The sequence below is a fragment of the Micromesistius poutassou genome (genome assembly GCF_964030765.1).
Source record: "Micromesistius poutassou genome assembly, chromosome: 10".
NCBI classification, from domain to species: Eukaryota; Metazoa; Chordata; class Actinopteri; order Gadiformes; family Gadidae; genus Micromesistius; species Micromesistius poutassou.
In genome coordinates, this window is record NC_140280.1 from 17,519,193 (window position 1) to 17,546,805 (window position 27,613).

Genomic DNA, 27,613 nt, shown 5'->3' on the forward strand with positions numbered 1-27,613 from the left:
TTTGGATGTAAGGAAAACATTGACGCCATTGCATCCTACACAGGATAACGGACTGACGACCGGGGGAATTTCGCTACCATCAGTATATTTCGGAAGACAACTAATTATTAGGAGTGACCAAGTTGAGCGAATTTACAGAAAAATAAGCCACCTAAAAAGGAAAATACAAGAAAGTTGCTGGACTTCAACACGTGATCGATCTAACGTAACGTCTCGTCGTTGCACACTTTCTGCACAATTGTTGGACAGAACATAAGTAAGACACGCGAAGGATTTTGGTGTGTGCTTGTGTGTGTGTCGCCGCTGTTATTTTGAAAGACAACGGCTGGTGAAATATCAGAAATTCGACCATTTCTCCCAACATATTTGCATCTGGATGCCTGGTCGTTACAGAAGTGTGTCGGCCGCTTCTTGTGAACTCTGTTTACATCATCCTCTACCTCGGCTCAACGTCTACGGGGGGATTTCGAAACGGAATGTCATTTTGGATACAACACAATCTTCCGATAATATTTATTGAACTGCATTTAGTTCAAACAACAGTCAACAGACAACATTCTTTCAAAATTAAAGTATAGTTAGATGTGTTGGTTGAATGATATTCGGGTGAAGTCCAAGGAAACGCAAGGGACATCCCAATGAGTGGTACACATTCAACTCTGGCTGACAGGTAATGCTGCTTCTCATGCGCCTCTTTAATGTTTTACTTTGCCAAATCCTACTTTGGTGTAGGACATCCCATGTCTGGATATTTGTTGGAATAGCAGCTATATTGTTTAATATCACTAATATAATTCGATTGATTCATTAGAATTTGAAGGCCAAGCATGCTTTTTCTCGAAACAAAACAACACCCTTGTCACACCTATAATAGGCTCGGAATATGGTTGCGTTTTCAGCATGGTAATGGTTTATTATCTTTAATATTTTTTTAAAGAATAACACTAAACTTTTGAATCAAACTTTAGGGATAGCCCCATCTCTGGTAGAACAATGGATATTGCATTTGCAATTACTCTGATAGGGTATAATTGGGCCAGATGAAGTCCCTGGCTACACAAGCCTGTCAGGGAAATCTGCAACATGGTTGCAACCATAAATAACTTCCCATCTGAGGACAAACTCATCAATGAGTAACCTGCAGGCAAAAAAACAGTATTTCTTTAACACTTAAACAATTAAGTTACAACACTTTCTGTATTTTTTTTGGTTTTGAAGGAAGTGAAAAAAAAGTATCAGAGGTATCATGAAGACCACTACTCTTTTTTGGAAACAAACATATTTTTTATGGGATTCTCGCATGCTTTTTGTGAGCTATCTTGGCACACTGATGGTCCCTCAAGGCACAAGATAAACTATTCTGTGTTTCACTCATTCCCATACAAACGGGCCAAACAACTGAAGTGTGTGGCCTTCCTTTGGGCAAAATATGCAGCCAATAACCATTTGCTTCTGCCTTGCTTTGATTTTGACTTCAAGGCCTGACTTCAGGACAGTTTTATTTAGTAATCGTGGCATTATTTATGGACCTACATTAAATACATTGTTAAAAAAAACACAATATGATGTGCTAGTAAATATTGATCAGTTGGAATTAACATTAATGCCACCTAAACTTGGAGTATCAACTCTTGGAGGTTGACTTTTTGTTGCCCGTGATTGCTTGCTTCACATACAGATGAGCGTGACTGCTCTCTGACTCTGACGTTTGCCTCAACTCAAGACTGTTAAGAATTCATTATTTGCTCATTGATGTTGTTTGTTAAATGGGATTTCTAGGTATCACTAAAACACATGACTGTTGTAGTGATTGCGGTTTGCTATTACTTATTTCTCCAGACAGCCTATGGGATGCAAAACCAATTGCCCATGGTGTGGAGTCAGCAACACCGGTCGCGGGTGTGCTTCGGCAGTCCAGACTATTTCAAATGCATTATTATGGCTCCATTATGTAGTCCATGTGCTACATGTGCCTGTCCCATACTGACCTGAATACAAGGTTGCGTGTCTAAATACATCCATTTCAATCAATATGACCGAAGGAAAAATGGCTTCTATTTCCAGACCCTGCACATTAAAGATTACAGTTTAAGGAAACATTGGCCTTTCGTTGACATGATATGGAAGGCGACTCCCCACAGCTCACACTGCTTCTTCAAGGTCAGCTGTTTGTCACCCAGCCACTATGATAACCACTTTGACATCAAATGGTGGAGGCTGTTTAGAAATTGGTTCCAGTGTTATGATGACGTGGCCCACGACATTCGCCAACTCCACCACATTTCAACCAAGCCGATTCTTAAACATGGTTTTGAGGTTCCTCTGGTGTTGCTGGCATAGCCCGTGTGTGGTGAAGTACCATCTGGGACCGAGTGTGAACATTTACACTTGTCGTGTTTGCAAAGAATACATGCACCACAACACGATGACTGATTCCTTGATGACTTAACAAAAACATTTTCAGAGCCGAAAAAAACTTTTTATAGATCAGACAGGCATCAGGTTAATTGCAGATCATTACATTTTTTTTTAGAACTTCTTGGAATCTGACTTTGCAGCGTACTTGCATGCATTTCTGCCCGTGCTATGCACATTGAGAAAGCACTAGTTAGCAGTGTTGCCTCACAGCAAGAGGTGCTTCTAAACCCGGCTGGGGCCGGTCTGCGTGTTTTCCACATGTTGATGTGAGTTTCCTCCAGGTGTGCTGGTTTCCTCCCACTCCAAATACATGCACTTTATTCATGCAGCAAATGGAATACAATGGCTAGTGAAACTACAAACACATATATAGTTAGACATTGCACTGCAACAATCACACAATTACACCCCTTTTATTTAACATCCATACCATAGAATACTCCTCCTGATAAATACCATCATCATCCACTTCATTGAGCCAGTGCTTAAAACAGAAACAAAACTTAAACCTAATGTGCTGCATGTTGCCCTAACAGTGTTTTTTATGTTCTACATATATTTAGGTAACAAGCCATTAAACCAGCCAACATTAAAGGCTGTCTATCGGAGCCAGCCTGGAGTATAATGGAAGTTAGAAGCAACAAAACGCGGGCTGGCTCTATCCCTCTTCTTTGTCACTCTGTTTTGCTGATCTGGGTGCACCCCCCCCCCCCCTCTCCCAACACACACACACACACACACACATACACACACACACACACACACACACACACACATGGACACACACACTCACCCACTCCACACAAGGCTCTCACGGGAAGTGGTGACATCACTTGTAAACAATGTCTGTCCGGGCTCCGCTAACCTTTGCAGAGTGCGCTTGTTTCGACGCTGCTGGTTATGATACAAGGGCCAATTTTACCATTGGTGCCGTTTTAAGTTTGTATTCAGCAAGGATTTGCTGTTAATGTGTTCAAGCTCTTTCGAGGCATTCATAGTGAACTTGGCATTTATAAATCATGACTGAGCCTTGATCGGAGTCTGGCATTGCTAAGAATGAGCGCTTTTATACCCCATTATTTTTGATGGATGCAGTTCTCTGAGTGGGTTCTTTGTTCACTACCATTTCACGACTGCGGCCCCAATGACTTGTCTAAATGAGACTAGAATAGTTATTTCCAAGTAAGGGTCAAAAGGTGTTTTAAGTGCATGAACCAGCTCAGAAAGTCAAGTCCACCTCTCTCATATTGCTATGAAGATCTGGATCATATCAAAACTCAATAAAGCCTGCAGCTTTTTAATGCCGCCTCTTCCAAAAATGAAGCAGCGAGCAGGATAAAGTTAAAGCTCCAGGCTTTAAGGCGGGCTATCAGTTTTCTATCTCCAACCCTTTGGAGTCGAATGCTTTCCTGTCATAGTCTCCAAGGGGTTCTCTGGTATTTTTAGCTTCCAAGACATAAGTGGATTGTTGCTTATAGTTTTCTTTTCCCTCTGGCCGGTTGCACAATTACCAGAAAGAGCGAAAAGGGAGGAAACTCATGGGTATCTTGGCTAGAAAATAACAACTAATAGTGTACCCAATTAAATTTGAAATGTTTTCACTTTCTTTCGTACTTTCTTATCGACCCCAAACTGTGGCCATTTCAAGTCAGATTAAGTTTGTAGTGCTAGTCAGACACCACCTACCCATCTGTATGCATCTCTCTACCCACAGCGCTGTCTAGCCTCTTCATTATCTGCCGTTAATCTCCTCAGACCCCAAAGGAAAAGCCTATTAAGCGAGTCTTTCACGACTTAACCAAATTGAACAAGCATTTTATCATGATTCTAGACAGCACACTGGCCCTCCTTCTCTGCTGTAGTTTTGGCTGGTGAACCAGAGATTCTTTTACATGTTATGTCTAGTTCTGTAACCACTGCAAAACCAAACTTCTTCTATTATTGTATAAAACTTTGTTGTCATGCGGTCAAATGTTTCTGATGTTTTTTCATTAACATCTTAAACAGGATGGTTCCTCATAGGCTGGTGGACACTGTGGAACATTAAACCCTCCCAAATAACCGCTTGTCTTCTGCCCTCTGTCACACATTTCAGTGCCTCGTTCTTCTCTTCTCCCAACCCTCCCCTTATCCCCCCCCCCCATCTCTTACTCATCCACACAGACTTCTCTCCCACATTCGGGAAATGGGAGCAAAGCCAGAAGCCCCCCATTATTTCCGGGAATCTGTCCCACAGAGCTGCAGTGCAGCTCAGCCGTACGCGTTTGGCGGTGACGCGAGCGGGCCATTGTTGAGTGCAACCTGGCCCCCATTGTCCCAAGGAAGGAACAGGCAGATAAACACCCCTCTGCCCCACTCCGCCTGAAGCCCCCCCCCACCACTACCTCCACCAGCACCACCCCCTCCCTCTGTTGGAAGTGGGAAGGAGGAGGTCTGTAGCAGACAGGATGCAGAGGATGGAGGAGATGAGTGTAATCTATGCAGATTTTGAATGCAGGGACCCACTAGGGTGACTAAGAGGGGGAGGATTTGGGGGGGGGAGGTGGGGAGTCAGGGATGTAGTGGAGTCTGAACACATGGATCCTTTTTTTCTTATCACATGTCTTTGGACCTGGAAGAATTGCACTCTCATAGGGTCTGGTTGCTAGGCTAGCAGAGGCTGTTGTACAGAGCATTGGGGAAGTACACTGGCGACTTTTTTGTGCAGTTGCAGCTTAATGCTGTGGATCTGTGGCTGATTTATCAGGGGTTTTTCCACTGAAATTCCACTGAATTTGATTCACTTTTTCCTCCATCAACACTTTTTCCTCCACCCCTAATACGTCTGATATTTATGTTGCAGCTATTGTTGCGTTCCCCAACACGTGTGACTTTTAACCTATTTTTAACACTGACAAATTGAATTGATGTGTGTTCACATGACTTACACTCTCATGTGATTAAAGAATGACCGTGGATTCATTATTATTTCTGGCATTGATAGCCGAATTCTGTGAGGTCTGATTAATTGGCAATGTGTAATACAATTAATACAGTTTCATATCATTATGAAAAGTTCCTATTTTCCCTTCCCATTAACAAATTAATTTCTACAAAGGCATTACCCGGGACTTCCATGCCATATCATTTTTTACCAAAATATGAAATTATTCACATTTATATGGCAATGTTTTGATATATATGTGTTTAAGCTGAGTGTGACCACTTTTTTTTTTCTTGTTGACAGGACACCTAATATTCTCAATAAGGACCAGGTTGCAGATAAGAAACCCAAGAATGACAAGTCCGGCATCTCCCTCAAGCATGAGTTTGACCCAACAGGTGAGGTTTAGTTCAATAAAAAGTTTGATCATTTATTATGTGTTAAGTAGTTGTCCACATATAAATAACATACACCCTGAGATGTGAATTTAGTGTTTGGTTACTCTTAGTATACCCTTAGTCATGCATTAACTATTTATTTTCACACCAGACCATGCTTGTCTTGTTGTAATGACATTCTAATACTATTAAACAAGTTCTGTTGACCGTTTAGTCCAATATAACAGTTGGAGTCTAAACACCTTGGACAAGGACGATCGGAGACAAACTATAGAAATGAAAATCAATGCACAGCAGCAGCAGCATAGTCTTGGGTGATTTTAACCTACCAGAGTTGACAGCTCTTTGGCTGGTGAGGCTGCATGCTTAGGTGATGGATGTCCCCAGTTACTATGGAGATGAGGAGAGGGGGGAGGTGGGGGTAGATTCTATCACCCAGTAAACTCTTAGTTTGGAATCGAGCCAGGGTTGCCTGAGTGTGGCGGGTTATGGGATTGAGGTAGGGCTAGGGGGGTCCTACTCCTTCCTACCCGGGGTTTAACCCTGGCGTCCCTCCGGCCTTTCCACTACTCTACCGTGGACACCATACACACTCTTTTGTGATGTAGGATTACTGAAAGTGATTGCGAGGTAGTCCCCAAGCTTCCATTGATAATGTTGTTTGTTTTCTTACCTTTTATACTAGTTTTCTGCTTGACCTATCGAGTGATGCTTGAAACAGTGAAATGTCAGAGAGCCAGCTAATGTTTGCAGTGTGAACCAAAAAGCTTGTTATGAATATGCTCCACATCTGGGTGCAACATTTAGTTTTTTCTATGAAATTGTCTGGTGCACACTGCCCTTTTTCTTTATCATTTTAAGTCGGGCGAATGTTTCTCTGTGTGTATATGCATATGTATGTGTGTGTGTGTGTGTGTGTGTGTGTGTGTGTGTGTGTGTGTGTGTGTGTGTGTGTGTGTGCACGTGCAGGTATGGTGCAGCGCTGCGTGATCATCCAGAGGGATGAGAATGGCTTTGGCCTGACAGTGAGTGGAGACAACCCGGTGTTTGTACAGATGGTCAAAGAAGGTGAGCCTCCGCAGATGGACCTCAAGTTGGCTCTCACAGGAAAAACACACATGGCAACATGTTTATTTTATTATGAGAAGCTGGATTAGGAGGTTCATGAATGGGTCACCACACAGAGTCCCTTTCTGACCTCTACGGTGATCTTAATGTGGACGAGGGGGGGAGGAAATCATTTTGGCATAAACCAAATACAACACATAAATAAATGACACACAAAATGTGAAAGCCGAAACGCAGCCCTGGAGACGATTTAAAATATTGACTTTCACAGACTTTCACACACCGCAAATAATCATACCCTGTGTATGAGTCACACTAAAAACAGGAACAAAGTCCACTTCATTTGGTGAGGGAGACTATACGCGCCTCATTGGTTTTGGTTGCTATCCGAAAAATGACTTCCCTTTCTCTCGTTTGCAACTCAGGAGACATAAAGCAACACACTTAAAGCTGACAGACCTTTTTTTTTTACCATGACATGAGGAGAGCAGGAGAACAAAATACAGACTCAAAGCTGATTCAAATTGAATTCACATGGCAGAATTTCACGCTAGCTAAGTGACTCAGTCACGCACCGAAAAAACAACATGATTTCAGTCAGAAAAAAGGACTGGTACGTTAGAATGATGGCCTGTTTTGGGTTATGTGTCATTTAGATGGTGCTGCAATGAGAGCCGGTGTCCAAACAGGTGACCGAATCATTAAGGTGAGTATTGATTAACATTTCAAAGCATATGTTTGCAACTAGTTAGATATATATATTTATTGTAGTTCAAAACCCTCTATAGAAATGCAACATTTTGAACTTCTAAACTTGTCGTTGCACAGGACTTTGAATTGTGTTTGCACAGAAACTAATCATTTTAAAGACGACATGTAATCAATTTCAACATTTCTTTTCACCTCAGAGCTGGGGTCAGAGCTGACGAGGATAACCTTTATTCTTTAACAAACTAAACTATTGATAATGACATTGTTGCACTCGCTAATCAATACGCATACGTCTGTGGTATCATAGGATGATAGACTGGCCAAAATGTGAGGCTGCTGAACGGAAGGCATCACGGAAAATGTTGAATTTTGAACATATCTTTCTATTCTGAAAATCATTCACTTGCATGTCATTTTCTTTGCTGCAGGTAAACGGGACCTTAGTGACACAGTCAAACCACATAGAAGTGGTCAAGCTCATAAAATGTAAGTGTGCCTGTTTCTTATCTGCATAGCTTATCAGTGATTACTACACTTGATTACGACACACTATGCTTTTAATGCTTAATGCTTAATAATGCGTAATAAACCTTCAAACTAAAACTGAAAACTGAAAGAATTGAAAGTCACTCTCTAGGCGCAACACCTCAGCCCTCAGTACAAACAAAGTGGTGTCTTCTTCTTCTTAGTTTCTAGCTGGTGACGAGACGAAGGGCTGAGAGAAAACATAATTTGACCTCTAAGTCTGTATGATTTTAGACTAACAAATATCGCTTGTGGTCCCCCCTGTCTTGATTAGTGGCGCCCCCCACGTACAGCATGACAATAAAGTATGCGCAGCGGAGCCCACTGGAGCGGGGAGTCAAATATTGTCTCGCCGCCGCGCTGCCCCACGATGTAAACGTTCCTCCCCCGGTCTAAAATCACCTTTAGCCTTCCAGCTACTGCCTTGCTTTGTTACAAAACACAGTCTCTAATGAAGCCAGACACTTGGCTGTCAATCCTGACACCCCCACTCGCTTACTCACTCACTGTGCTCTCCTTCTGTGACCTCCCATTCCTCCCCCCCCCCCCCCCACTCCCCACTACCCCCCGTGTAGCTGGTTCCTACGTGGCGCTGACGCTGTTGGGCCAGCCCCCAGGCCTCAGTGAGGCCCTGCAGGAGGAAGAAGAGAAGGGGGAGGACCGGCTGGTTGAGAAGGAGGAGGAGGTGGTGGAGGTGAAGGAGGAGGAGGAGCAGGAGGAGGAGGAGGAGGGGGAGCAAAAGAAGTCGGAGGGGCGGGAAGGGGAGGGCCCCCTCTTGACACCCCTCGGTCAGCCTCCACTAGTGGAGCAGGGAGGCCCTTTGACCGATGACGTCATGAACGGTAGCCCCCAGCAGCAGCAGCACCTTGACGGCCCGCCCCCTCCTCTCCGGGTAAGGACAGTGTTAGAATTAGTTTATTATGGATGGGTTTTATGTGCTGCTTTGAGTTATGTGTGTATAGGTTGATGGTGCTTCAGAGCGGTGTTTTCTAACCTCTTTTGTCTCATGTCACCCCACATCAGTACAGCTCAAGTAACCAGAATTTGTTTCCTTTCAAATATTATTGTACAGTGTTCATTTAGCATCGCTATTTGTATTGATGATTGATATTAGTAGTTTGATTTGACATCAAAATGATTGTATTAGGTTTAAACAAAAACCTAAATCTTGACAAGTACCCCCTGGAACCTGCTCCCCGACCCCCTAGAATCTAAAGCACGCGGCCGTGTCGGGACGCAGCAGTTTACAATGTTCACCTCCAAAATACAATTCGGTTTGTGCGAGGAAATATAGCTGCTACATGAACACACATGTGTGCTTTGCTCCATGAAAACAATATGATTTATTTTGTATTTGATGTATTTTGGGGGCGCACTTCAAATTTGTATGGGAATTCGTGCTGTAGAAAACCTACATTAACCAACAATGACACTGGCATGATCATTACATATGTTATGTTTCAGAGCAACGTCCTGGTTGGTCAGAATGAAGATAGGGAGGCCATGCCGTCGGAGTGGGAGATGAAACACTCGTCCCCATTGGAAGGCAGCCGCGACCAGGTCTGGTCGTCATTGGGCGGTCATTCCGTAAGTAGAAGCCCTGCTCTCTCTGTCATTTTAATTGAATAGTATTATTAGCACAATTGTGAGCATTGTTATTCAGAGAATTTGAGGAATAAATGTCTCAGTTATGCAGAAAAGATTTGTCGATTTGACGTTGCTATGTTGTTGACCTGGCATCATAATGTCATTCACGTTCATTTATGATAGGGGTAAGGGTTAGGGTTTACCTCTGGACCTTTTGGACCTTTATTCTTCAGACTAGTCTAACCATGTTGGACTGGTCTGATCGTATGAACTCTGTCCGTCTGCTGTGGTGGCGTTTTCATAAGAAGTACAATGCAGAAGCGCTCGCCGGTTTAAAGAGCAACAGGAAACTTAGCTAAAGTTAAACTGCTGCGCACATACACTTTTCCCTAATGACGAGCCCCATTTTATCATCACTCTAAAAATAGCAGTGATAAGGTCTTTTTTGGCTGGGGATTTTCCAGCATTTGGCTCCAGACTAAACATTTAATTTTGTCTTAATGTTTGTCTTTGTGTGTGTCTTTGTGTGTGTGTGTGTGTGTGTGTGTGTGTGTGTGCGTGTGTGTGTGTGTTTTAGGTGACGGGAAGCCCCCTCCCAGTTTGCCCTAGCCAAAGTGACACGCCCTGCCACAGCCCAAAGACGAACCTCGACGATAGCCCCCACTTCAGTCTCTCTCCCGACCACGATGACCCCTACCCCCTGGTGAGACACACACACACACACACATCCTACACACACACACACACACACACACACACGCACAAGCCTTCACCTACACAGTATCACATGGCGACCGATGGTCACATCCAGTCTTATACTTCGGTTTTGTGCTTTCTTATTCTCAATGCCTGAAGAACCCTGGCCCCCAGTGCATCATGGGAACGCCCCCATCACCCGCCCACCCTCCCATCATCGGGGCAGAGGACGACTACTTTGACACGCAACAGGAACAGGTAACGCGGTGACACTGCGGAAAGCGAAACAGCGAAGGGAAGTGTGAGTCTTCCAACTGTACCAGAGCCTGTTGGTGTGAAGTGAGTCAGCTTCCTGGAGTGGTGTTTTGTGGGTTTCTAGATCAACGGCCAGTGCAGCTGTTTCCAGAGCATGGAGTCGTTGAAATCCAGGCCGGCACACCTTGCCGCCTTCCTCCACCACGTGGTCTCCCAGTTTGACCCAGCACCTCTGGTACACACGCACGCACACACACACACACGCACACACACACGCACAAACACACACACACACACACACTCTAAACTACGCTGCATTCCAATGCAAGTTGAACATACCAGCCCGCTATCTATAATTCTCACCCTCAAATATCAAATTTATATTGATATAAAGAATCCATTTCTATCAATCCATTGTGGATCTGTTCCTTGTGTTCCCCTGTAGTTGTGCTACCTGTACGCTGACCTCCACCAGCAGACCCGCTCCAAGGAGAGCAGACGTATCTTCATGGACCTCCACTCCCTCTTCCTCGATCCCACAGCAGTAAGTCATCCTCTCTCTATCTTTCTTTCTTTCTTTCTTTCTTTCTTTCTTTCTTTCTTTCTTTCTTTCTCTGTCTCTCTCTCTCTCTTTCTTTCTTTCTTTATTTCTTTCTTTCTCTGTCTCTCTCTCTCTCTTTCTTTCTTTCTTTATTTCTTTCTTTCTTTCTTTCTTTCTTTCTTTCTCGAATTGGTTTCAGGGTTGATTTGAGATGTTAGAAGCATGGGGGTGACCAGGTCCAATTATTGATGGAAAGGGTGCAGATGTTCACAGATCTTCATGGTACTTTCCTCTTCAATGATTCACTCAATAAACCGTTGTTACTCACACCTCTCTCTCTCTCTCTCTCTCTCTCTCTCTCTCTCTCTCTCTCTCTCTCTCTCTCTCTGCCTCTCTCTCTTACTCGCTGGCTCTTGCTTTAATCTGTGTCTGTCTGTCTGTCTGTAAATTTGTTCTGCACATTAAACCCTCCAGAACACATGTACACCATAAGAACCGCAGCAATAACTGACAGAACAAATCTGTACGCTTCATGCTAACATGTCATGGTGACATGTCTACTGCAAACACTTTTAGTGCATAGTTATTTCGGGTTTGTATACTGTTTGTGAAGGAAATATTTTAACTGCTTCTAGAATTAGATGTATGAATCATAATATGATGTTATTTTTTTTCTCCTATAACAGAATCTTAAAGTACCTTTCCCAGAATCTGTATCAATAGAATTGGGTAAGAATTCAGTCCCTTTCTTCACCAATATTGTCTTATTGTTCATTGTCCTCAAAAACAACTTTAAATAAATGTATTTATTATCTTATCATTGATCAGCTACAATATATTATTGTTGTTCATTGTGTTTGGTGCAGTGTATTATTGTCCAAGCACACTGTCCTGCAATAAACCACTGGTTCGCCTATCCCCGGTGGGTTTAATCATTGACAGTATTAAACTCTTACTGTGATCCCTTTGCCTTCGTTGTGCTTGTTGGTCTAATTGGACGGATACAGCTCTATTCAACACGTGACTGGCTTGAAGAAAAACAAGACTTAATACGCAACAGTTACAATCTTGTCATTGCCGTGTTCTTTTAGAAAAAGCTGCCAAGTCAGGATCGCTTTTAACTCACTTTATTTGGTAAAAGTTTGGTAAGATATGTACGAAGCAAAAGGAGGCGAATTGTATATTCACGCGTGGCGATACACTTAGCAGGGCATCTAACTGATGCGTTACCTATAGCGTTCTGCTGGCTGAGCTCTCTGTTGTGGTTTTCATAGTGGGCAGGCGTGGCCTCCATAATGTACTCTGATTGGCTAAGTATGGTGCTGAGCGCCCGCCTCCTGGATACCCGTATGTGTACTCGGTGCTGATCCCTTGTGGCTATGTGCGGGCATTACGTTTTGTTTTCATGGCCTTGGTCTCTGGGCTTCTCAGACACCTGGCCGGCTAATATCTCTAGAATCCATACGTGTATGATTGGCTCCACGCAATAGCGGATGCCTCCCTAGTCGCCAAGGACATCTGGCCTGATGCATGTTAGTATACGCCACATCATCGGACATTTCCAAAACATTACTGTATAAAAGATTCAGAAGATCACAGTGTTCCTGCTTGAATAGTTAAGTTCTTAACCTAATTAAACTCCTTGTTATTATTATTTCTGTGCTCTTTCTGCTTGTCTCAGGTTCTTCTGTATCTCTTTCTTAGCGATCAGCATAATGGCTTGAAAAAGTTACAAACTTTTTTATCTTGAATAACATGTCTATGCATGGGTGTCTGTTTGTTTGTTTGTGTGTGTGTGTGTGTGTGTGTGTGTGTGTGTGTGTGTGTGTGTGTGATGAAGATCGACGGCGATTGGAGTTGATCCCTGACGAACTCTGTAAACAGTACACCCAACTCTTACAGGAAGCACTCCTACCCGACATCCACAAAAACCTGGAGGACTTTCGGTAATGTAAACACACGCACGCACACACACACACACGCACACACACACACACGCACACACACACACACACACACACACACACACATACACACACACACACACACACACACACACACACACCGTTATCTGAGTGATTTCGACTGGTATCTTGCCTGATATTATTCATGCAGTATTCTTGAGAACATCAATCATTTCGCCAAAATACTCCCTTTCCAGGGGTTCTTGCTAAACATCCATCCAAGATTTGATCATATCATTGTCCCTAAACCATAACTGTATTACAAAATTCGATTGTATCTCCCAATTATTTTATCTTTTATCCATTCCAATGCAATAACGAAAGAGACATAGTGAAGATAATAATTGCATTAATCCCTTAAGGGGGAAATGAAATATAGAACTTCAGTATCTAAATGTATCCTCTCATATAATTTCTATACATATTTTATCAACATAAAGTATGTATGTCTTTATTTATTGTCATTCATATTTTACTTGAATATACGAACAATCCATTGTCATTAACAACGTGATCGTATCTTGTGGGATGACGGACGGTCCTGACAGGCAGAAGCGCAGCATGGGCCTGACGCTGGCGGACGCCGAGCTGAGTCGGCTGGAGGTGGAGCGGGAGCGGGGCCGCCCGGCCCCCGACAGAGAGTGCACGTGTGCCGAGCACATCGTCTCCAAGATAGAGGACATCTTGTAAGAGGAGCCCCCCGTACATGGGCGTCATCGCAATCACAAGTCACATGTCACACACATATATCACACATATATATATATATATATATATATATATATATAAAGGGTTGTATATATAAATGTTTTTGTTGAAGCCCTCCGTGTCGTGTTGTCTCTTGTAGGGTGGCACCACATCCCGCAGAAGAAGACAAGTGGTGAGAGATGAGAAATATTGCTTTAATACACAGGCACCACATATAAATGGGCACTTTATGATTACTTTTGCCAACTGTCAAAAAATATCATTACAAAGCACAGGACACCAAAACGTACTTCAATCCAGGTGATAGACAGATTCAAAGTCCAATAAAATCCAAACACCATCCATAGACATAGACTGAGGTGCTCAAGAATCGAAAAGGGATGGGACTTTCCTTTCCTTTTTTAAAGTTCCCTTTGGCATCTTTTTTCTCTATATTAAAACAGCTATATCACATGTTTGACAAGAGTTCATTTTGTATGTTTTTGTTCTCGTCGCGTGTCGCAGTGCAACAATGCAGTATGTCATGCTGGCTTACCTGAAGCACCTCGGAGTGAAGATCAAGGAGCCACGCAGCCTGGAACCAAAACGCATCCGCATCAACTTCCTGCCCAAGATCAAGGTGGAGTCTCACTCACACACAAACACACCAACACACTTGCACACGCACACACACACACACCCCCACACACACACACACACACACTATGAATAAGCTAATATAACCATAAAAGGATCATTTTCTTAAATACATGTATATCCACAAACATGCACAATTCGGGTGCCAGCTTTGCCGTAACCGAACATACTGTAGTTGCAGAGCAAGAGCAGCAAGTCAGAGAAGGAGGGGGAGGAGAAGGTGAAAAGGACGCGATTTCCCAACATCCTCGGCCAGCCGCGCAGGCCCAGCCGAGTGGACTCCACCTCCAGTGAGTTCAAAAATAGTAGTCATTAAGAGGAATAAACTCATTTATTGCAAGCCATATTCTGCCAAATGAAAAATGAATAGTCGTCCACATGCCGCACACACGTTATGAGAAACCTTATTGGTGGAATGTCGTGTTCCCTCTTGAGTCGTTATATTGTAGTGTCTTCTACTGAAGTGACCCTCTTCCTGATACACACTTCCTGTATGACAGTGTTATTTCCTGCCTGTGTACTATTGCAGTACAACAATAGGAATCAGCCAATCCAACCCACGTTTTGATGGCGATGTTGTTTGAGCTAGGACTCCATCTGATGCCAATACCAATGAAAGTTCATGTTTTATCACATACCCAAATTAATTTAAGATGCAATATTTCATATTGAGAAAAGAGGCAAGGGGTCAAAAGGTTATATTTTCCTTTCTTTTTGTTTATGTCTCTTTAAAATAGTCCACAAAAATAGGCCCTTGACAAATGTTGTTTCATATCTAGAATATTGTGTCTTTAGATATCTGCCCCATGCCTTGTGGGGAAGCATTTAGAAATCAAAACATTTCACCCTCTCTCTGAGATTTGTTTATTCAGGATATAATGTGTTAAACCCATTAGTATGAAATATTGTTTCCAAAAGAAACAAAAATGTTGAAAAGCCAAACTGTGTGGCAATTCCTTTGTGATTCAGTTTGTAATAATCTGGAATATTTGCAATGCCAGATAACCTCTACTCTGGCTGTGTGTGTGTGTGTGTTGTGTGTATAAATGTGTTCACACACTGCTAGTCTCCAAAGCGATGGAGCTGAACAAACAGCGATCCCCAAAGCCACTACCCCAGCCGCCCCTCAGCAGCAGCATCCCAGAGCATCCGGACCCCCCCATCCCATCCAGCTCCCGTATCCGTGGCAACCAACACGGTGACGGACCGGATGCGGGCGCCCAGCTCCTTCCCGGCGCCGTCTCCCCTCCTCTGCTCCACAGCGTCTTATCCAATCAGTCGTCAGAAAGCTGTGGACAGGAGTCAGACTGCGGTAACTACAAAACTGTTGTTTCTTTCCCCGGTAATTATAATTGGCCATTATTTTAGTGCTCTTACTGAGGAATATTATGGGCTGGACCTGTGTCGCCTCTTATAGTCATGGTCGGGACACTTTCTGTGTTAAGATAACTTTTTTTCTGTTAAAACACAAATGTAACCACACAATAGAGTAAAAAAAAAAAAACATCTAGGAAGCCATTTTGTTTTGCTTCTTTCACACTGACACCCCAACCCCTTTCTCTCCTCTTCCGTGGTCGTCTGCAGGTCTCTCCCCCTTGTCTTGGTCCTCGCTGCAGAGCGACAGTGCTTGTCACTCGGGGGACATCCAGGAGGGTCTTCCCTCGCCGGCCTCTGCCATGCACTTTGACTTCAGCCCCGCTACCCTTGAGCAACTACCACTGGAGGAGAACGAAGCCACTTGCTTGTACTTATGACACACGCACACACAGACACACACACACACACACACGCACACCTTAATGAAATTGCTGGATTCGTATTTGCGAGGTTCAAGGTGACGAACCTGTGTCTCTCCTCTCCCCTCTTCCCCCAATCTCCCCTCTCTCATTCCTCTTCTCACCTCTCCCCCCTCCTCTCCCCTCCCCCCTCTCCCCTCTCCCCTCCCCTCTTCCCCCCATCCCCTCTCCCATTCCTCACCTCACCTCTCCCCCCTCCTCTCCCCTCTCCCCTCTCCCCTCCCCTCTTCCCCCCATCCCCTCTCCCATTCCTCATCTCACCTCTCCACCCTCCTGTACCCCCTGCCCTCTCCCCTCCCCTCTTCCCCCCATCCCCTCTCCCATTCCTCACCTCACCTCTCCCCCCTCCTCTCCCCTCCCCCTCTCCCCTCTCCCCTCCCCTCTTCCCCCCATCCCCTCTCCCATTCCTCACCTCACCTCTCCCCCCTCCTCTCCCCTCTCCCCTCTCCCCTCCCCTCTTCCCCCCATCCCCTCTCCCATTCCTCACCTCACCTCTCCCCCCTCCTCTCCCCTCTCCCCTCTCCCCTCCCCTCTTCCCCCCATCCCCTCTCCCATTCCTCATCTCACCTCTCCACCCTCCTGTACCCCCTGCCCCCCCCCCCCCAGTCCCATAAGTCCATGCGAGGTGCACAGCGAAGACGACCAGGCCGGGGGAGGGACCCCCTTGGGCCTTGAGGACCCCCTGAACTGGCAGAGGCTGGTCAGCCGCGAGGTGCTGGCCGGCCTCCCCCTTCTGGAGGTCAAGAGGCAGGAAGTCATCAACGGTGAGGTTGAATCCACCATACACTACACTACACACACAGTGCAACACTATGCAACACAATACAATGCAACACAGCGCACTACGCAATATACACAACAGCACGCACAACAACATAAAAACGGCACACAACCATCCCGCTATGTACCACAACAAAAACAGATTTTGTCTTCAAAAGTGACTTAACAGATGTTTTTAATGGCAATTTTGCTGATGTGTGTGTGTGTGTGTGTGTGTGTGTGTGTGTGTGCGTTTGCATGTGTGCTTGCGCATGTGTGCCCGAGTGCATGTGTATGCATGTGTGTGTGTGTTCATGTGTGTGCGCATGTGTGTGCGTGTGTGTGCGTGTGTGTGTGTGTGTGTGTGTGTGTGTGTGTGTGTGGGTGCAGAGCTGCTGTACACAGAGCAGGCTCACCTCCAGATGCTGAGGGTGCTGGACACGGTGTTCTACCAGCGGCTGAGCCGGGACGCCTTCCTGGCCCCCGAGGACATCCACCACATCTTCTCCAACCTGCTGGAGATCATGCAGCTCCACGGTACCCCACACACACGCGCGCGCGCACGCACGCACACACACACACACACACCAGCCTGTTATAGTGGATATTTTCTACTTATCACACTTTTCTAACGATATGGATGATGATGGATGAAGCAGCACTGAAACAGTACTACACTAAACGTCAGATTCCACCTCCGCTAGGAAAGAGACCAATTCTTCATGCGTTTGTGTTTCTACCAGTGTCCATCACGGAGCAGATGGCGACCATACGGAAAAGAAGTGAGACCTCAGTGATCGGCCATATTGGAGATGATCTTTTGGCCTGGGTACGACTAATAGATCACCAATCGATTCAACGTCTTATTGTGCAAGTATGATGAGAAAAATGCTGGAGCTTTAGTAAAGTCAAATCAAAAAAATTAAAAAGCAACTTCCTCCTTTGTCAACTTTGAATGACACATCACATCATGTGAAGTGAAACGCTTTATAAATCCCCTTTCTGGTCTCCTTCCTCCTCCTACGAGAGTTTCAGAACACTTTTGTGCTTTCCCATCTAAGGTAATGGCTTGTATGGGCAAGTACCCAATCTTTTAGCTCTTTTTCATGTACTGGGTGTGTGTGTGTGTGTGTGTGTGTGTGTGTGTGTGTGTGTGTGTTCAGTTTGGCGGGGAGCAGGAGGAGAACGTGAGGCAGGCTGTGGCCACCTTCTGCAGCAACCAGCCGTTGGCTCTGGAGATCATCAAGACCAGGCAGAAGAAAGAGCAGCGGTTTAACGCCTTCATCCAGGTCATAGTCTAGACTTCCCCCACAATGCGTTTCACATCTTTAAAACACATGAGATGAGGAACACGTAACATTAATTTTGAATATATGCTATGCCATAAAGCTGAGTTATTATTCTTCAGACCACCTGAGGGCAAAAGTGGACCCCTTGTACTATTTTTAAGCCAAAGGTCAGCTGAGAACAATCCATTTTCCTGTTTCCCCATTTCTTGTTTGTCCAAGATCTTTGGTTCTCATAGACAACTCACTTGTTTACAGGCAGCAAACCCAGTTAACCTAGTTATGTTCATCAGGTCCACAGTGGACAACTGCATTTTATTTCTACCAGCCACTGTGCTACGTGCATAACCTCATACATCTTAGTTATATTCCTGTCATGGTGATTGTCTCCCCTAGGACGCCCAGAGCAATCGCCTGTGCCGCCGGCTACAGCTGAAGGACATCATCCCCATAGAGATGCAGCGGCTGACCAAATACCCCCTGCTCCTGGAGAGATTAGCCAAATACACCGGTAGGGTTGCTTTCAAGCACTCAACGCCCAACCCCCCCCCCCACGATCGGCTGCTTGGCGGCCACTCGCCCGAAGCGTGCAGGTATTTTGAGTGTTTTGAGGGTGGTGATCAATCATGCATTTTTTTTTGCAGAGGACTGTGAAGAGAGAGAGAAGGTGAGGAAGGCGGGGAAATGCTGCCGGGACATCCTCAGCCACGTCAACCAGGCCGTGAAGGAGGCCGAGGACAAACAGGTAGACGCCTTGGGGGCCACCGACAGTGAATAAGTGGGATACCTTCAGGACCTCTCTTCTGGGTTCTGGGTTTGAGCCCCGATGGCCGCAGTCTACCTGTAGGCATCCTTGAGCAAAATGTCTACCGGCTCCTTAGTGTCATGCATTAAACCGGTTCTCCTGCAAGAGACTGAACAACGTTATCTTTTGTGTATCTGTTTGTTGTTGTCTCTCGGTTTTTATCTGCATTCCTTCCGCCAACATGTTGAAATATTGTGTTTGCTTCTCCACAGAGACTGGAGGACTACCAGAGGAGGTTAGACCTGTCCTCACTGAAGCAGAGTGAGAACCCCATGGTGCTGGAGTTCAAGGTCAGAGAGCCACCTTGCTTTCCATCCCGTTCAACCTCCTATTCCCTGTATGGAAGATTACTCTTTATACGTATCTGTGCAGAAAATACATTTTCAGAATATTACTCATACTCACTACAACCTTTTTCAAAAGTTCTGAAATGATAACATCAGATGCACTTTATTAATCCCATAACTGACACCGATGTGTCACAGCAAAAAGTTCAGGATTGAAATACAAATGAAAAAGAGATTAAGTTAAGCTCCATGTATGCATATGATTTACTGGAACCAGAACCTGGACCTGACCAAAGGGAAGATGGTCCATGAAGGCCCTCTGTCCTGGAAGGTCAACAAGGACAAGTCAATAGGTAGGCTCTGAAACCCCCACAACCAACCATTAACCATTTATCAACCTATATCATACTGTAAATACTAATACTCATGGTTGACTTTGTCTTGAATTCTCTTGTGACTTTATTCTCATCCCTCCCTCCCTCTCTCCCTCCCTCCTTCCATCCCTCCCTGTATCTCCTGTGTGTGTGTGTGTGTGTGTGTGTGTGTGTGCGTGTGTGTGCAGAGCTGTTCTCCATCCTGCTGGAGGAGGTGCTGGTGCTGCTGCAGAGGCAGGACGAGCGGCTGGTGCTCAAGGGTCAAAGCATGAACCTGGCGGGCACCTTCAGCCCCATCATCAAGCTCAACAACGTGCTGGTGCGCCCCGTGGCCACCGGTAGGGACCACACATAGATATATACTGTATAGATATACATACCACATAGATATTTATATATATATATATATATATATATATATATATATATATATATACAATTTGAGTAGAAGTCAGATGTAGAAGTCAGAAGCACAGTACAGACGTTAAGATGTGGAGGACAGGAAATGTCACGTCATGTCATTTAAACACAAATATTGAGTAACCTATTTGTAGGCCCCTTGGTGGCATCACAGACCAAATGTGCTAAAATGCATTTCTTTCCAAATGATACTGACGCCAATTACATTCATTATTTTCACATAAAGAAAGAAAAAAAAAACTAAATTTAAATGTATAATTTTGGCTCTGATGAGCTGGTAGGAAGAGTAGGAGCCATTCGTTTATTTATTGATGTCTTTTCGTTTGTTCCCCTGCAGACGCCAAGTCCTTCTTTGTGATCTCCACGTCGGGGAACCGAGCCATCTATGAGCTGGCTGCGCACACCGTGTCGGAGCAGAAGACGTAAGTCCACCTGTCATAATATTAGCTCTACACATTCTAGCACCTCTCTTTCCGTCTGCTGCTGCTCTCTCACGCTGTCATGTTCGCTCCTCTCATTCAGGTGGCAGCGTCTAATCACACAGTGTGCAGAGACCATGAAGGCCAGACTGTGAGTCCACCCCCCCCACCCCCGTTAGCAGTGGTGCCTGTTCAATCATCTGTGTGTGTGTGTGTGTGCGTGTGTGTGTGTGTGTGTGTGTGCGCACGACAACCACTTGCATTTGAACTGAACGTCTATCTATTTGCACTGAGGACACGTGTGCGTGCATGTGTGTTTTCTCAGCGCTGGGCAGGCGTCTCTTGACCTGACCCACACTGGGAGGGCCCCGGCCTGCAGGGAGCCTCTCCCCTCCCTGTCTGGAAACGCATTGTCTACAGGTAGGTCCACGTCCAGCTCCCCCTTACTCCTTCAACAGTCCTTCTAAACAAACAGATCCATGACCACCCTGTTATCGCTGCACCTAGGAGTCCCTAGTTCGCGCTCAGGCTAGGGGTTGAACGTGTTACCGGTCCCATTTTAAAACACGCGGCTCTCCCACGTCTCCCCCCCCCCCCGTCCCGCTGCAGATAAAGACGACACTTCCCCGGCCCCTCGGCCCAGCGCGTCGACCACCAGCACCAACCCCTTCGACAGCATCGACTCGGACGAGGAGGAGGAGGAGGAGGAGGGGGAGCCGGCCCGGCCGGAAAGGACCGATGAGGAAGAACAACAAGGAGACCCTCTCCGACAGCGACAACATCAGGGAGAAGCGGCGGAAGAGGAGGAGGAGGAGGAAGACGTGGTAGACGTGGACGAGCTGGAGGCCTTCCTGGACGGAGAGATGGTCGACCGGCTGCCGCTGCTGCGAGAGAGGTCCCGCCACGCCATCGCCATCGACAGCCACGCAGACACGCACCTCGCCCTAGACCCACCCCCTTGCTCCTCCAGAGCCGAAGACGCCATGAGCACACGTGGGTACTTTAGGAAACATGTTGGCTTCCCTTTGTTTACACTGAGGTCTTTGTTTGTGGAGTGGGAGGAGGTTTTTTTTTTTGGAGTTCTGCTCCGGTATATCCATTAGTCGCCCTGCCAACTGAAAGATAAACAAAACACAGCAGCACGGTACAGCACATAAACATGGGTTTGGCAGTGGTGGTTACTGATTAGCTTACATTGTTGCACGGTGATCTCATTTGCTGTATTTTCTAAATAATGAAGCAAGCAAAATGCTCCCTCCAGCACCAGAATTGGAAGCAGTGAGAATTGAGTTGTTTGTATTCCTTTTGGTCACCTCCCTTTGTTGGCTGTACTTAGTCCAATCAAACTGATGATCGCTGTATAACTACATATTGATCAGGAACGGTGTGTGTGTTGTGATAATATCCCAGTGGCAACGCTGAAGCAGCTCCTACTGGAACACATGGTCATCAGAGAGGAGGGGCCGAAGAAGAAGGAGAAGGAGGAGGAGGTGGAGGAGGAGGATGAGCCTGGGGAGGAGTTCCCATACAATGCCAGGAACTCCAGCTGGGCAAGGAGTGCGCCCTCTGCTGGCTGGGCGGAGGAGCCAGCGCTGCCGCCTCGAGACCCAGGGCTGGTGGAGAGACCTGCAGTCAATGGTGAGCAGTTAGCAACAGATTCAGAGCATCTGTGATAGTGAGGGCCACATAACTTCTCCATCTCTCCATCTCTTAGTGTTTTTTATAACAGGCCAAAATATATCATTATTTATGTTGTATAACATTTTCAACATAGCATTGTATGTATGTGTATATATTTAACATCATTAAGTTATTTATACATTATAACGATAAACATTATAGTACATAGAATATCGGACAACTCATAACCGATGCATGAGAATCAATCACACGACGAACCACACTGGTGACTAAGTTGATTCACACTAAATCAACCTGAGCTAATTTCCTCCACCCTCCACCCATACACCCTCTCCACCCATACACCCTCTCCACCCATACACCCTCTCTACCCATACACCCTCTCTACCCATACACCCTCTCCACTCATACACCCTCTCTACCCATACACCCTCTCTACCCATACACCCTCTCTACCCATACACCATCTCCACCCATACACCCTCTCCACTCATACACCCTCTCCACTCATACACCCTCTCCACCCATACACCCTCTCCACTCATACACCCTCTCCACCCATACACCCTCTCCACCCATACACCCTCTCCACTCATACACCCTCTCCACCCATACACCCTCTCCACTCATACACCATCTCCACCCATACGCCCTCTCCACCCATACGCCCTCTCCACCCATACACCCTCTCCACCCATACACCCTCTCCACCCATACGCACGCACAGGCGGCTACGTTGTTCTGGAGTCCTGCTTCCTGGGCTCAGAGGAGAGCTACACTGACGATGATGACGACAGAGGTGGAGGAGGTGGAGGACCTCCAGGAGACCCCGGAATCGACCTGAGTAAGCTGCTGTCCTCCTTCTCCCAGACCGGCGGGGTGGAGGCGGACGGCAGCGTCCCGGGCCCCAACCTCAGCCGCCGGCTCATGACCCACCTGAGGCTGTTGCAGGCCAACCTCCAGCACCTCAAGGTAAGTTAAGTTAAGTTAAGTTATCCTTTATTTATCCCTTTTTGGGGGAAATTCTTTCTCTGCTTTTGACCCATCTGGGAGCCGGTGAACACCCAGAGCAGTGGGCAGCCGCAGTGCAGCGCCCGGGGAGCAGGTGGGGGTTTCAGGTGCCTTGCTCAAGGGCACCTCATCCGTGGATGAGGACGTAGGAGAGTGTTGCACAACCACTCCCCCCATCCATATTTTTGCCTACCGGTCGGGATTCGAACCGGCCACCCTCCGGTTACCGGTCCAACTCTTTAACCAGTAGGCCACAGATAAGGTAGACCTTATACTGAGTCTCTGGTGACAATTTACAATCAGGGTACATGGATGGAATGGTAATTAACATTAGTTCATGCAGTAATAAGCATTGTTATAGAGCATGTAACCGTAACCCTATCCTATAAGGAACGTATAAATGAATACCTTACTTCACGTGAACCGCATTACCTTAGTTAAGAAGAACACCGTTAAGAGAACATGAACACCATGAATAAATTATTACTAGACCATTAGTTAACGGTTATTTAATTGAAAAGTTAGGACTTATAACTGCATTGACTAATCTTAATGAATGGTTAATTAATGTACCCTTCTGGTAAAGTGATAAAAAAAGAGAAGGTGCTTTATTCAGCCCAGATGGGGCATTTGGGTATCACAGCATACAGGAAGGGACAGTTGAGTTAGAATTATACGATTACAATATAAAGACAAAATATACAGAAGATATGTCTACATACACAATAGGAGTAATGCATATCTGTAAGAGTTATCAACATCAACATGCCTTGCAACATGCATTACATGCAACATCAACATGCATTTTTTCAGACAATCATAATTAATTGTATATTGTCATCCACACTTTTAGAAAGCTGCTAACTCCCAAACCGTTAACTCTGCTGACTCAAAACACTCTGCCTTTCAGGAAGTGGAGGATAGATATAACCAGCTATGTCATACTGTGACCGAAAGGCCTGCTGACTCAGAGGAGTACAATGGTATTTTACACTCTCTACCCTCAATACTATGTACACTGTATACTCGCTATACTCTGCACACTGGATATGCTATGCACTTTATACTTAATACACTCCATACACTCTTTACTCAATGCAATCTATACACTCCATACACTATATATAACACACAAACCCAAAGCACTATGTCATTTTGTTCTTTTTAATGTTTGTTTTTTATTACTCAAATTTTTTTTTTAAATATCTTCTGCTCTCTTTGGAATGTATGATTATTAAGTTGTTCCTCTTATTCTTTCTTTATAGGTCAGGCAAACTGCTCGTCAGAGGAGCGGTGACACACACACACACACACACACACACACACACACACACACACACACAATTCCACTGTAAACTTTTGTAAATTTAAATTTACAAAAAAAAACTTTTTTTTGGTTAATAGGAGAATTTGCAGTGTTTTGGGATATATATATATATACAGTATATATATATATGCATTTTTTCTCTCATACATACAAATGCAGGGCATGAATAATAAATTATTAATAACAGCGACCAATAAACCAAAAATAGCCAAAAAGTGACATAGTTATGAACAATAATAAACCAACAGGATGACTAATTATCTTAAGTCATCTGTAACATGTACTATACTACGCACATTGAAGCATTCATTTGCACAGAATAAGGGAAGATTTGGCATGACTGACATTATCTGGGAATAATGCTATCTAGGAATGTACTTCTGTGGTTCATCCAAGCACTACCCTGAAACTAGATCAGATTTGGGTGAGAACTGATTCCAAGCAAAGGTCGGTTGGGAAACTTCTCACATTCCTGCTTTGCCCCAGATCCTCCTCAAGCCTCCTCAAAGGTCATGTTTTTTCTGCTGCCTCCTTTGGCATCCCTTTGTGTGTGTTTAAAAGAAATGGAAAAAGAGATCAACCTAGCATAGTCATTTGAGGAATTATTCCAAAACTTTGAAAAAAACCTTTACCTGAGGGTTTCACATTTCTGAAGTGTCACTATGACACAACAACTCGACAAACCACTTTCTGTCCCTCACCATTTCCACTAATGATAATGAATCACTATTTCTTATACATATGAATCTCTACTACTAATGCTAATGTTTGTGTATTTATGCATTCATGCATTTTCTACTGACCTCGTCCCCCCACACACATGCAAAGACACACACACACACACACATACACACACACACACACACACACACACACACACACACACACACACACACACACACACTAACTATACAAAATATGATACAACCTAAACCATAACATCCATGAGATCATGTTATTTGTCATTAAATCGGGTCCACTGTGAGTCACAAGTGAAGGAGTGTGAATAACTGCCTTTAACCCACGTAATTGAGAAGTACCTACCGAAGCTGAAGTTTGTATGTTTATGTTAAGCGTTTTCTTAATGAAAAACATAAAAATCGACACACTGTTATCGTTTGAAATGAAGTATATACTGAAATCACTTTTATCCAAACCCTAGCCAAATGGAAGACTGCACATGTTGAGTAAAAGCTTGGGTTGTATTGGGTTGTTTTTATTTTGTCAAGTTTTTTGCTAACTACATAGAATATATAAATGTGTTTGGAACACTCTACATAACATTTTTTTTTTCTTTTGGATTTGTTTTATTTGTAAAAGGAAGGAAAACAATTTATAACCCTGTTTTAGACAAAAAAAACGTATTTAAATATATATTAAAGTTTGTCCTTTATTGTTTGTTTTAAAATGATATATTCATGCAATGTATTGACACAAGCTGTTCAAACAATGTCACTGAAATTGTAGGCCTATACTCAATATTAAAATACTAAATAGATTCTTTAAATAGTGCACTTTCTTCAGAACATGATCAATGTATTTTCTTGTAAACACTGTTGTCTCCCTATTAAGGAATATTATTTCATACAGAAAAAATCCCATTATGCATGTGCAACAAATTAATGAATGCCGTTATACCGAGAGAATCTGGTTCATTCTAGTACCTCTCCACTGGGGGGCAGAGCTGCGACGTTGATGTGATGCTACCGAGAAGCCAACGGCTGCAGCCTGCGGGAAGGCGTGGCTGGACGACCAGCCCTGCCTAGAAAGGTCCAGCCCCGCCCACAATACTATTTTATCATACCTGTTCCGGTTGCGGTTGAGAAGAAGGAAGACTGAAAGTCCAGATTCATGTCGGTGAGTGTTGAATGTCAAAGCCTCATTCACATGAGGAGTGAAATAAATTGTATTGCAGATAATTGTTGTTATGAAGCTAAACTGTAGATTTATTACGGTATATTTTACAGGTCCTGAAGCCTAAACTTGAGAGGATTCGTATTCTTGATTCCTGCTCCAAGCTTAGTGGCTATGGAGACTGGCATTATTTATCCATGTTCAATTTTCAGTCTTATATTGCAACCCGGTCTCCTAGTGGAATTGTCACCGCTGTACAAAATACCACGGCCGAGAATGTACTCCTCCTGCATTCTTTCAGCCAATCAGGGCAAGCGATGTGAAAATATTGTTTCTCACGAGATTTCTCACGAGATTTTCTCTTGCAATGTAAAGCAAAACACCTACCGCTCTTAAATAAATAAATACATATATAAATATGTAGGCTATGTCAATGGTCAATGGTCAGATACAGATCTTGTTATAACGATAAACTACATAGCTACATCTTATAATATTATGACTAAATAATTGTATATTTATTTATTTATATATAGGAGACCGGGTTGCGATAAAGGTATTGGATGTGGGCGTGGTTGGACGTCCAACTCCGCCTTCCCGCAGGCCGCAGCCGTTAGTACTTGATGCCATAGACATAATAAAGAGTAGACGCCGCATTGGCTGCTTGGACGCAAGAAATGCGGCCGCCATCTTGGACCGGTCATTCTCCGAGTTGCGTAGCAGCAGAAGACACAAGATGCCAGAGCACTGCAGCATATTCCTGCTCAAATCGGCGGACCATCGCAAACAGGGCCTGGGGGATTACTTTTCAGTAGGAGACACGGTTGTCATTGGTTGTGTCTGTGTTAAGGCTGCACCACATTGCCAAACTCGCCTCTCTTGAACTGCAGAAAGGGAAGCCCTGCAAAACAGTCTTAGAACTGTTTTAGCTCATACAAAAACTTTTACAACTTTTATAACACTTTATAACTTTATAACTTTTATAACATATATATATATATATATATGTGTGTGTGTGTGTGTGTGTGTGTGTGTGTGTGTGTGTAGGTAGGCTATGTATATATTTATATATAGCCTAATCATATATTATTTGTTTCTTCAACTTATTAAAATAGCTGAATTTACTGCCCCTGTTTCTGCTTCTCTATCATATTTATAGTGTGTGATTTGCAAAATACCTATCATAGCCTACATCGCATATCAT

General features: G+C 44.5%; 1 protein-coding gene across 3 annotated transcripts; it reads left to right on the plus strand.

Moving 5' to 3' along the window:
* On the plus strand, positions 1-27,368 carry LOC311354002 (rho guanine nucleotide exchange factor 12-like). Of its 3 annotated transcripts, XR_014637168.1 has the most exons (37): positions 2-670; positions 5,645-5,739; positions 6,709-6,807; positions 7,464-7,513; positions 7,947-8,004; positions 8,619-8,935; positions 9,508-9,630; positions 10,208-10,333; positions 10,486-10,584; positions 10,706-10,816; positions 11,027-11,125; positions 11,809-11,851; positions 12,963-13,068; positions 13,635-13,772; positions 13,934-13,966; positions 14,299-14,413; positions 14,606-14,720; positions 15,497-15,742; positions 16,015-16,174; positions 16,833-16,990; positions 17,376-17,522; positions 17,729-17,814; positions 18,149-18,274; positions 18,668-18,782; positions 18,916-19,016; positions 19,289-19,366; positions 19,641-19,716; positions 19,926-20,075; positions 20,495-20,579; positions 20,680-20,727; positions 20,902-20,996; positions 21,186-21,569; positions 21,987-22,214; positions 22,945-23,189; positions 24,139-24,211; positions 24,494-26,412; positions 26,946-27,364. XR_014637168.1 is itself a non-coding variant. In XM_084473787.1 (36 exons), exons 1-36 carry the CDS (start codon positions 639-641, stop codon positions 24,523-24,525), a joined length of 4,392 nt encoding a protein of 1,463 aa, XP_084329913.1. In that variant the 5' UTR covers positions 2-638; the 3' UTR covers positions 24,526-27,368. The 3 variants fall into 3 exon arrangements, 2 of the variants coding, with proteins under 2 accessions (XP_084329914.1, XP_084329913.1); XM_084473787.1 differs by having other exon boundaries at positions 24,494-27,368; XM_084473788.1 differs by lacking the exons at positions 24,139-24,211; positions 24,494-26,412; positions 26,946-27,364 and adding an exon at positions 23,491-23,684 and having other exon boundaries at positions 1-670.
* Positions 27,369-27,613: the final 245 nt, after the last annotated feature.